This window comes from Erpetoichthys calabaricus, chromosome 4 (genome assembly GCF_900747795.2).
Source record: "Erpetoichthys calabaricus chromosome 4, fErpCal1.3, whole genome shotgun sequence".
Lineage (NCBI taxonomy): Eukaryota > Metazoa > Chordata > Cladistia > Polypteriformes > Polypteridae > Erpetoichthys > Erpetoichthys calabaricus.
This window is the reverse complement of record NC_041397.2, coordinates 314,485,760-314,498,325: the sequence shown is the minus strand read 5'-3', so window position 1 is coordinate 314,498,325 and position 12,566 is coordinate 314,485,760. Positions and strand designations below refer to the sequence as shown.

Genomic DNA, 12,566 nt, shown 5'->3' with positions numbered 1-12,566 from the left:
CTGGTACAGCGCGTTGCCGCACCCACCACAGAGCGAAACAACTCAGGATCCCGGTTTGCAACCCCCCAGGCAGACACGCGGTTCAGTCCTACCCTCTGGAAATGACCTTCTACCTGCCACAGCCAGGTGTTACGTGGGCGACCCCTTGGCCTGGTCCAGCCACTTGGGTCCCCAACAATGAGGATCCTGTGAGCAGGATCACCCTCTGGGAAACGCGCCACATGGCCGTAGTGCCGTAACTGACGCTCCCTCACAATTCAGGTCATGTGCCTCATTCGGGACTCCATGAACAACACAAAAGTCAAACCAATGGTACCCAAGGATTTTCCGGAGAGACACAGTACCAAAGGAGTCCAGTCTTCATCTCAGGTCACTGGATAGCGTCCATGTCTCACAACCATATAGTAAGATAGGAAGCACCAGGACTTTAAAGACTTGGACCTTCGTAATTTTGCACAGATACCAGGAGCGCCACACACCCCTTTCCAGCAACCTCATGACACCCTCATGCTCTCCCAATCCATCTAGTGACTTCATAGGAAGAGTCACTAGAGTCACATGAATGTCACTGCCGAAGTAAGTAAACCTCTCTACAAGGTCAACACTCTCTCTGCAGACAGACACACTGCTGATGGCCATGCCCAATATGTCATTAAAGGCCTGGGTCTTGGTTTTTTATCCAGGACTCTCACAAGCCCAGACACTCAGACTCCTCACTCAGTCTCTTGAGCTCCCGATCAGAACCTCCATTGACTCCGTGAAGATCACAGCATCGTCAGCAAAGTCAAGATCCGTGAATCTTTCTTCACCAACAAATGCCCCACAGACACTGGACCCCACAACCTTGCCCAACACCCAGTCCATACAAGCATTGAACAGAGTAGAAGCATCTATGAGATCCTAAATCATAAAATAGTGCAGTGGTTTATTGGTTGAGAAAGAGATCTGTCAGTACAAAAAATTTTATAACAAAATGATTTGCACAAATGAGTCCACCCCAATAAAGGAATAACACTTGATAAAATGCTAATTATCATGAATTCAACAACTGACGAGTCGAGTCTGTCATCACACAGGTGGCCAGCCACCAGATAACTAACAATAACGAGTGGCATTTGGCAAATAAAATCCCCTCCCGTTCAGTGTTGACAATAATGGCACCACATGTTAGAGAATTGCTACAAGACTTGATAAAGAAACTCATTTCCTTACACTAAAAAGGTCAAGGATACGAGAAAAACGAGTACAGCAACGCTAATCAGTCAGAATGCAGAAGCAAAAGCGAGTCAGAAATTCAAAATGGCCATCCATGGAAGAGAATACCTCGACCTGAGCATTTTGAGATTAAAGAAGACTTGAGGTCTCATCTGCTTTTGTTTGGTTCACCAATCATTGGGCACTTTTGTCGACGTTTGTTTTTATTTTATTTTTATTCTGTGGTCCTGGAGAGCATCGTAGGACACACAGTCCATGTGGGAGAGTTCCTGTGGAATAACAGAAGGGAAAAAAAAAAAATCACAATTTGAAATTGCTGAAAAATGAAATGAAGTTCGGGCAACGGGGACAATGAAACAAAATATGGCAAAATAGCATCTGCAGACGCCCCCACCAGCTCAGTCTGTGACCTGCTCCAAACCAGGGGTCCCCAACACCAGTCCTGGAGCACCACAGTGACTGCAGGTTGTCATTGTAACCCTTTTCTTAATTTGTGACCAGTTTTTGCTACTAATTAATTCCTTTTACATTCATTTTCATTGACATGTTTTTTTAAGAGTTGTTCCCCTGAATTTCTTCAATGTACCTCTGAATTTCTTCATTTCTTTCTTTAAATGGCACCCAAACAGAATTGAAATGTGAAGTGAGTGAGCCAACAGAAGGCCAACTAAGTCAGGGCCTCAAACTCCAACCAGTTCCTTAATTAGACGACAATTCTTGTTGTTAATTAAACTTGTTCTTTAATTCCATGGCTTGTTGCTGCTCTCATTGTGCATTAGCAGACATTTCCAAAATTGTCGATTTTCTCTTTTCTAAGACCACTGGTAAAATGTTTTGTGGACCTGAGTAGATAAGAATTCCTGAGACCTTCACCTTTCTTTATTTTCAGATATTAAGATGGACTCACTTTGCTGGTCAAGTTGTGGCTCATTTTATATCTCACTAGACAAAGAGGCCTTTTCGACAACGTAAGATGAAACGGGCACGAGTTTGTGTCAGCAGTGTATGAAGAACAAATGATAAGCAACGAAGAAGTTGTTTTGTAATGATTGTAGTCCGCTTTACTCATTACTGTACAGGCTTGTACTGTTAGTTGATGAATTTTCCAGGCCTATAGTATAATATTGAATGATGAATGTTCCAGTACAATATAGAATAGTAATAAGTATAAGCACCACAAACCTGATATAGGTGTATTGAATGAATGTGTAATTGAATCAGAATGCATAATTAGGCCTCGAGCTGTAGTCGAAATCACCTTTCAGGCCTCTAGAGCTTTAATCGAAGTCGCCTTTCTCTTTGAATTTTTGCGGCCGTAAATCCGCCGCCTGCCGCGATGTTGGGGTTGGATGTCGGTCTCGTAAGGTTTTTCGGGCAGGTGCGAAGAAGGCGACTGCGCATTCGGCTTCGGATGGACGTGAGTGAGTGAGTGAGTGAGTGAGTGAGTGAGTGAGTGAGTGAGTGAGTGAGTGAGTGAGTGAGTGAGTGAGTGAGTGAGTGAGTGAGTGAGTGAGTGAGTGAGTGAGTGAGTGAGTGAGTGAGTGAGTGAGTGAGTGAGTGAGTGAGTGAGAAGGCAGGCGAATTATGTATTAAGATTATTGTTTGGCTGCTAATTAAGGCAAAAGAAACAATTGAGGGGTCTGAGTCTTCAAGAACAAGTCAATTAAAATTAATGCAAAAGACGTTAATTAGCAGCAAAAACAGGTCACTAATCACGAACAGGGTTAGAATGAAAACCTGCAGCCACTGCAGCACCTCCAGGACTGGAGTTAGGGACCCCTGCACTAAATAACTTTGAGAGACCCCCCCCCCAAGTCAAAGAGCTGTGCTCAGAACTCCAAAGCTGTAACTTCAGATGCCACCAATGGCTTAGTGACTTGAACTGAGTCGCTGAAATGGAATCCAATTCATGTAAGGCACTATATAAAGAAATCTATCAAGTTGATCTTTACCTGATAATGACCTTGCTGCTCCTGACTGGGAAACAGAACCTGAAAAAGAGTTTGAACAATTCTGTCTTTAATCTTTAATTTTGTCTGATGTATCATTACATAAATGATCAACAAATCTATGCGAAGAGCATTACGGTTATAATTATTATAACAAAAGGACTGACTGTTTGGCCACCACAATGTGCTCCTGATTTCAGACATGACTGTCATGTGTGCAGGCCACACTCAGATGTCAACCCATCTGTCCATTTTTCATTCTCGCTATTCTGTTACCTGAGAGTCAAATACACGGCTCCTCATGTCCCTCTGGTTCTGAAGTTTGTCTGATCGCCAGCCTTCTGTAATGAAAAATGACACAGGGTGGATCACCTCAGCTGCCAGAAACATGTCATATAAAGGTCCAGTGAATTGAAACCATCCATCCATCCATCCATCCATCCATCCATCCATCCATCCATCCATCCATCCATCCATCTTTCTAACCCATTCATCCAAGGTAGGGTCACAAGGCAGTTATAGTCTATCCCAGCAAACACAAGGCCCAACACAGGAATAATACCTGGACGGGGCACCAGCTAAGAGATGAAATTTGGGTGAGGAACTGTCTATAAAACAGAGAATGGGTGTAGAAATTCAATTACACTCAGCCACAAGTGTCAGTAATGGCTCTGAGGCTAGAGATCTGCACTGGCAATCGGAAAGTTACCGGTTCGAATCCCGTAAATGCCAATAGGGACTCTGCTCTGTTGGGCCCTTGAGCAAGGCCCTTAACCTGCAATTGCTGAGTGCTTTGAGTAGTGAGAAAAGCACTATATAAATGCAAAGAATTATTATTATTTTTATTATAAAAAGAATGATAAATATGGACTTGGGTGATGCTGACAGTGGTTTGGCATGCCATGTCAGTCCAACAGCACATCCAGGTTGCCACATGCTTTGATCAGGTGCCCTGATTTGAATTGTAATTAGGGATGCAGCAATTTTAAGGAGAGGGGATAGCATGGAAATGACTAACAATGACATTCAGAACCCCGGAAATACATAAATAACTATCAGAACCGAGGTAAAGGGTAAAAGGGACAGTGCAAAAAAGCAAGGTGAGCACAGGATCCCAAGATGGAGGAACAGTCGTGTTAATGAATGTTTTTTAGCAAACAAAATCAGAGGGAGACGCAGCTACGGAGATCAGATCTGTTAAACTGAAGAGTTTGTGGCGGGTAAAGCTTTACCTTGGTTGCGGATTGTTGGTGGACCCTTTTAATTTATGAAACTTCTGAAAATCTTCGGGTATTTTGAACTTTCTCTAGCCGTGTGGTAGGTGTGGCAACACGCTGTGTCAGCAAGCATTTTGAAGATTTCCATCTAGATTTGAATGGAATCACTGCCTTTGATGTAGCCAATGTAATAAGGGAGGGAGTGTTGCAATGCATGTATTAAAAAACTAAGAAATTCAACTAACACAAGTCCGTCATCCATTTACAGTTTTTCCCCTCCATCCAACAACTTTTCCAAATTTTCACCAGTTCCATCTCCATTGATTAACAACATGCTCTATAGGATGAGACCCACAACTTGAACACCTCCACACTTCTCCAATCCTGGCCTCATGCTCTAATCTCAAGTGTTACGACATTATTAAAATCATCAGCTCTGGGGCAGCTATTTTCAAAATCGCTTCTCTAACCCCACCATTAAAAAAAAGTTTGGTCTTGATGATGAGAATGTGAACAATTTTCATCCCGTCTCTCACTTACCTTCTATGTAAAGTTCACCAGTTACTTAACGTGTAATAAACTGATGGTGCCCTTCCAGTCTGGTTTCAGAGCACAGAACAGCTGGGTAACGGCTCTGGTTAAGGTAACCAGTGACTTGATAATGGCCACAAATTCTGGGCAGACCACCATATTAATTGTGTTAGACCTCAGTGTGGCATTTGACAATGCCAAGCATGACATGCTCATTGTCAAGAGTGGAGATCAAGCTGGGTAGGTTCAGGGAGATTGGCTACTGTCCCATGGACCTTTTCATAATACTTGTAACTGTTGTCACAGGAACATCAAGCTTCTTTGGACATGGTGGTCTTCTACCCTTTGCCTTTCAAACACTTGTCTATTATTTTCATTCTGATCTCCTCAGAGAAGTCTCTCCTTTGTTTTCCATGTTCAGTGGGGGACACGTGAGAACATCAAACAGCAGAGGGACGACTTTTCTCCAGTTAAATCGGACGAATGACTAACTAGCATGAGACGTGCGTGATACGAATTCAAGAGAACTGATAGTCTGACAAATCACTCGAATCCAATAATTTAAGGACCTTTTCAAGGGCTCCCAACAAATGTTTACAGGCCATTTAAGAAGAATTTTGCAGAATAAGCGATACTTGATCACTTGTCATACTTGTTTTACTATCTATCTATCTATCTATCTATCTATCTATCTATCTATCTATCTATCTATCTATCTATCTATCTATCTATCTATCTATCTATCTATCTATCTATCTATCTATCTACAGTGCATCCAGAAAGTATTCACAGTGCATCACTTTTCCCACATTTTGTTATGTTACAGCCTTATTCCAAAATGGACTAAATTCTTTTTTTTCCTCAGAATTCTACACACAACACCCCATAATGACAACATGAAAAAAGTTTACTTGAGATTTTTGCAAATTTATTAAAAATAAAAAAATTGAGAAAGCACATGTACATAAGTATTCACAGCCTTTGCCGTGAAGCTCGAAATTGAGCTCAGGTGCATCCTGTTTCCCCTGATCATCCTTGAGATGTTTCTGCAGCTTCATTGGAGTCCACCTGTGGTAAATTCAGTTGACTGGACATGATTTGGAAAGGCACACACCTGTCTATATAAGGTTCCACAGTTGACAGGTCATGTCAGAGCACAAACCAAGCATGAAGTCAAAGGAATTGTTTGTAGACCTCTGAGACAGGATTGTCTCGAGGCACAAATCTGGGGAAGGTTGCAGAAAAATTTCTGCTGCTTTGAAGGTCTCAATGATCACAGTGGCCTCCATCATTTATAAGTGGAAGAAGTTCAAAACCACCAGGACTCTTCCTAGAGCTGGCCGGCCATCAAAATTGAGCGATCAGGGTAGAAGGGCTTTAGTCAGGGAGGTGACCAAGAACCCGCTGGTCACTCTGTCAGAGCTCCAGAGGTCCTCTGTGGAGAGAGGAGAACCATCCAGAAGGACAACCATCTCTGCAGCAATCCACCAATCAGGCCTGTATGGTAGAGTGGCCAGACGGAAGCCACTCCTTAGTAAAAGGCACATGGCAGCCCGCCTGGAGTTTGCCAAAAGGCACCTGAAGGACTCTCAGACCATGAGAAAGAAAATTCTCTGGTCTGATGAAATAAGGATTGAACTCTTTGGTGTGAATGCCAGGCGTCATGTTTGGAGGAAACCAGGCACTGCTCATCATCAGGCCAATACCATCCCTACAGTGAAGCATGGTGGTGGCAGCATCATGCTGTGGGGATGTTTTTCAGCGGCAGGGACTGGGAGACTAGTCAGGATAAAGGGAAAGATGACTGCAGCAATGTACAGAGACATCCTGGATGAAAACCTGCTCCAGAGCGCAGTTGACCTCAGACTGGGGCGACGGTTCATCTTTCAGCAGGACAACGACCCTAAGCACACAGCCAAGATATCAAAGGAGTGGCTTCAGGACAACTCTGTGAATGTCCTTGAGTGGCCCAGCCAGAGCCCAGACTTGAATCCGATTGAACATCTCTGGAGAGATCTTAAAATGGCTGTGCACCGACGCTTCCCATCCAACCTGATGGAGCTTGAGAGGTGCTGCAAAGAGGAATGGGCGAAACTGGCCAAGGATAGGTGTGCCAAGCTTGTGGCATCAAATTTAAAAAGACTTGAGGCTGGAATTGCTGCCAAAGGTGCATCGACAAAGTATTGAGCAAAGGCTGTGAATACTTATGGACATGGGATTTCTCAGTTTTTTTATTTTTAATAAATTTGTAAAAACCTCAAGTAAACTTTTTTCATGTTGTCATTATGGGATGTTGTGTGTAGAATTCTGAGGAAAAAAATGAATTTAATCCATTGTGGAATAAGGCTGTAACGTAACAAAATGTGGAAAAAGTGATGCGCTGTGAATACTTATGTACATGTGCTTTCTCAATTTTTTTATTTTTAATAAATTTGTAAAAACCTCAAGTAAACTTTTTTCATGTTGTCATTATGGGGTGTTGTGTGTAGAATTCTGAGGAAAAAATGAATTTAATCAATTTTGGAATAAGGCTGTAACATAACAAAATGTGGAAAAAGTGATGTGCTGTGAATACTTTCCGGATGCACTGTATATAGATATCTATCTATCTATCTATCTATCTATCTATCTATCTATCTATCTATCTATCTATCTATCTATCTATCTATGTTCAGTTAATTTGAAAATATGTTACATTTATTTACAGTTCAAGATTAGTTTATACAGTATATACTGATCAAAAAAAATGAAAGGACCCCTTTTGAATGAGAGTATGGCATCAAGTCAATGAAACTTCTGGGCTATTGATCTGCTCAGTTAAGTAGCAGAGGACCTTGTTCATCAGTTTCAGCTGCTTTGGGGCACTAGATGGGCAACAATGAGAGAGACGACCCCCAAAACAGGAATGAATGGTTTAACTGCTGGAGGCCACTGACATTTTTCCCTCCTCATCTTTTTTGTCACTTGTTTTGTATTTGGCTACAGTCAGTGTCACTACTGGTAGCATGAGGCCTTACCTGGACCCTACAGAGCTGGCACAGGTAGTCCAACTTCTCCAGGATGGCACATCAATACGTGGCATTGCCAGAAGGTTTGCTGTGTCTCCCAGCACAGTCTCAAGGGCATGGAGGAGATTCCAGGAGACAGACAGACAGTTACTCTAGGACAGCTAGACATGGCCCCTCGTAGAAGGTCCTTAACCCATCAGCAGGATCCACCAGTATCTGCTTCTTTGGGCAAGGAGGAACAGAATGAGCACTGGCAGAGCCTACAAAATGACCTCCAGCAGGCAGGCAGACCACTGGTGTGAATGTCTCTGACCAAACAATCAGAAACAGACTTCATGAGGGTGGCCTGAGGGCTCGATGTCCTCTAGTGGGCACCGTGGAGCTCGATTGGCATTTGCCATAGAATATCAGAATTGGCAGGCCCGCCACTGGCAGGCGCTTTGTGCTTCTCACAGATGAGAGCAGGATCACCCTGAGCACATGTGACAGACGTGAAAGGGTCTGGAGAAGCTGTGGAGAACGTCGTGCTGCCTGTGACATCATTCAGCATGACCGGTTTGGTGGTGGGTCAGTGATAGTCCATGGAGGCATATCCATGGAGGGATGCACAGACTTCTACAGGCTAGACAACGGCACCTTAACTGTCATTAGCTATCTGGATGAAATCCTTGGACTCATTGTCAGCCCCTATGATGGTGCAGTGATTCCTGGGTTCCTCCTGGTGCACCACAATAAGATGAGAAGATGAAGGAATTGATACCATAAACTGGCCCTCACGCTCACTCGCCTGACCTCAATCCAATAGAACACCTCTGTGACATTATGTTTCAGTCCATCCATCGCCACCAGTTTGCACCTCAGACTCTCCAGGAGCTCAGTGATACCCTGGTCCAGATCTGGGAGGAGATATCCCAGGATACCATCTGTCATCTCATTAGGACGTTGTCAGGCATGCATACAGGCACATGGGGGGGCATACAAACTACTGAGTACGATTTGGAGTTGCTGCAATGAAATTTCTGCAAAATGGACTTACCTGCCTGCCTGCCGCTGTATCATTTTTTCCTTTTGATTTTTGGGGTGTCTTTCAGTTCAGCCCTCTCTCTGTCCGTTGATCATTTTCATTTCCATCCTTTCGTTCCTAACACATCACCATATCAGTCCATATCAGTAGAGATAGCCAGCAGGATTTTTTTCCCATTGAGAGCTGATGTGTTTTCAAAGTGTTCCTTTAATTTTTTTGAGCAGTTTATTAAGAATAGGGCTAGATAATTATTTAGTTCTAATGAGGTACTGTTACTTTAAGAAGGGGTGCTGGGTAGCTGGAGTTATGAGAACTAGGAAGTTATTGTAAACTTTTGTGTGGATTGATAGGGCTTTGGAAACACTTGGTTTTCTTACCGTGTCTGTCTTGAGTTTCACTTTTGACTGTGGAAATATATAATGTGGAAAATAAACGTTGTTTGTTCTTATAAAACAACGGAGTGGATTAATGAGAAACGCCAAGAACTGGACACGCGTAAGTTCCTGCTGTTGCCACAAGTTGTTTCGCACCTTTCAGGACCAACACATTTGTAAACCACATTAGGAAACTTTCTTACTTCAACCACCATCATGTATCCCGTATCTGCTCATTTCTCTCCTTTTCTAACGTTGAGACACTTGTCCATCCTGTATCAGCTACTGGAACTCCCTACTGGTTGGTGCCCTTTCACATCTGTGACCGCAGCTCCAGTTGACTCAAAACTCTTCTGTTAGAGTCTTGACACAGACCTCCACTGGATTCCTGTGTCTTACAGGACTCGATATGAAGATGAAGTAATGACCTACAAAGCTTTAAATGGCCTGGCACCTGACTACATCAGTGACACTCTCCATCATTCTGCTCCACTGGTTCTCTTTGTGCTCCAATCTGACCAGCACTCTGTGGGTGATGGACCCTTCAGCTTTCTAGCGCCCAGACTTTGGAATGACCTCCCTCAAATTAATGAGATCAGCCGACTCCATTCATTCTTTTTCAAAGCAAATTTGTTTGGACTGCATTGAACTGACACGACCCTTGTCTCAATTGACTTCTCTGTCTACAATTTGTAAATTTTGTCTGTGGTCACAGTCATCTCGACCAGCCATCTCTACTATAAGAACTCTGCACAAGAAGCCCATTTCCTCACCATCTTGTGAGATATTGGAGTGTAGAGCTTGTATTTTCATTTTTTTTAATGTGTCATGGCTCAGACTTGATACTGGTGATTTCTCATCTCAGTCCAGTAAAGTGTACTTGCATGTTGGCCTTTAAGGTGTTTGTTTGTTCCAAGAGGAGACTCTTTATCAACTCCCAGCTGGCTCCCTCAGCGTCTGCCACGGGCCTAGAGGAAGTCTTTGGTGATTTGAAGGCTTACAAGTGAGTTCCCTGGGCAGAATCCGGCATCTCGTAGCTCAGTCAGGTAACCAAAATCATTGTACCTTTAAGTAGCCAATTTCAGAGATAGGGGTATAGAGCAAGACAGGTCAAAAGGCGTGGGACAGCCGGACTGCAAGCACTAAGCTGCTATTTCCAACAGGGTATTACAAAACCCTACCCAAATATGTGATATTGGATCAAAAAGTGGGCTTTTCTAAGTTGCGTTTTTTTTTGGGCTACTTTTTCAGAAACAATGTGGTATTTTGGGCTATTTTTCAAACGCTTTCTTTCACCTTTCACCATTTTAAAATCTCTGAGGGGGAGCCCCCACAGTTTTCATTAGTATATATTAGTATATATACTCCAAATCCTGATATGTAGCTTTGTCTTGTTTTGTTTTGGGCTAGATTTTTATGCACCACTACACAATTTGTGAGCTTTCCTTGGGCTATAAAGTTTTTAAGGACCTGGAAACTGTGGAAGAAAATTATGAATACAGAAACCCTCCCCACTGGAATGCCCCGATTTAAGCAATAAAACACATGCAGGAGAAAGCGTCAATCGTTATTCTTTATCTAAATCTCCGAAGAGGTAACGTGTATTACATGTTAGCCACATGTTAGTCACATTGCTACAAAGGAAAAAAATGTCCTCAGGCTATATTTATACATTTCATTGATTAGGTCACTATTCTTTAAAAGGAATTCATTACAAATTCAGAAAACTTTTAACAAGATTGGTTACACCTAGTCGCTAACAGGACATGGCAGATGTTGATACCTTAGATGACCACAACTTGATTGATAGTCCTGTTTGTTTAGGATGTACGTGACGTTTTGAATGTATATATTTCATTTTTATTTTGAGGAGCTGTGTGAACTTCAAGAAAAGGAGAAAAGAGCAATAGCCTATATCTATGCATATAAAATTCTTATTTGACCATGCGATATGGAAATTACATATGAAACGGAAATTACGTATGACCACACAATATGGAAATTACGTATGACCACATAACATATTATAATACAGGAACTAATCACTTCGTTTGCGGACACCATTTTTATATCGTCTTTACGGCCAAGCGGAATGCGGCTTTGGTGGTTGCTGAGGCAAAAACTCGGGCATGGGAGAAGTTTGGGGAGGCCATGGAGAACGACTTTCGGACAGCTTCGAGGAGATTCTGGTCCACCGTCTGCGGTCTCAGGAGGGGGAAGCAGTGCAGTGTCAACACTGTATATGGTGGGGATGGTGCGCTGCTGACCTCGACTCGGGACGTTGTGGGTCGGTGGGGGGAGTACTTTGAAGGCCTCTTCAATCCCATTAACATGCCTTCCAATGAGGAAGCAGAACCTGGGGACTTGGAGATGGGCTCCCCCATCTCTGGGACTGAGGTCACTGAGGTGGTCAAAAAACTCCTTGGTGGCAGGGCCCCGGGGTGGATGAGATACACCTGGAGTTCCTCAAGGCTCTGGATGTTGTAGGGCTGTCTTGGTTGACACGCCTCTGCAACATCGCATGGACATCAGGGACAGTGCCTCTGGATTGGCAGACCGGGGTGGTGGTCCCCCTCTTTAAGAAGGGGGATCGGAGGGTGTGTTCCAACTACAGAGGGATCACACTCCTCAGCCTCCCTGGAAATCTCTATTCAGGGGTCCTGGAGAGGAGGGTCCATCGGATAGTCGAACCTCGGATTCAGGAGGAACAGTGTGGTTTTCGTCCTGGTCTCAGAACAGTGGACCAGCTCTACACCCTTAGCAGAGTCCTGGAGGGTGCATGGGAGTTCGCCCAACCAGTCTACGTGTGTTTTGTGGACTTGGAAAAGGAATTCGACCGTGTCCCTTGGGGAATCCTGTGGGGGGTGCTCCAGGAGTATGGGGTACCGAACCCCCTGATAAGGGCTGTTCGGTCCCTGTACAACCGGTGTCAGAGCTTGGTCTGCATTGCAAGTCGAACCCGTTTCCAGTGAGAGTTGGACTCCGCCAGGGCTGCCCTTTGTCACCGATTCTGTTCATAACTTTTATGGACAGAATTTCTAGGTGCAGCCAGGGTGTTGAGGGGGTCCGGTTTGGTGGGCTCAGGATTGGGTCACTGCTTTTTGCAGATGATGTTGTCCTGTTTGCTTCATCAGGCCGTGATCTTCAGCTCTCTCTGGATCGGTTCGCAGCCGAGTGTGAAGCGGCTGGGATGAGAATCAGCACCTCCAAATCCGAGACCATGGTCCTCAGCCGGAAAAGGGTGGAGT

At 43.8% G+C, this 12,566-nt stretch overlaps 1 protein-coding gene across 1 annotated transcript in view; it reads right to left on the bottom strand.

The window, feature by feature from the left end:
• Positions 1–927: 927 nt before the first annotated feature.
• The window catches only part of LOC114641153 (uncharacterized), a 66,146-nt gene continuing 54,507 nt past the window's right edge, over positions 928–12,566 (bottom strand). The window contains exons 5-7 of the mRNA XM_028790264.2: positions 3,441–3,505; positions 3,168–3,206; positions 928–1,484 (exon numbers count right to left, since the gene is read on the bottom strand). Of these exons, the coding sequence (XP_028646097.1) occupies positions 1,419–1,484; positions 3,168–3,206; positions 3,441–3,505 (170 nt within the window). The 3' untranslated portion in view covers positions 928–1,418. The remainder of the gene's footprint in view (positions 1,485–3,167; positions 3,207–3,440; positions 3,506–12,566) is intronic.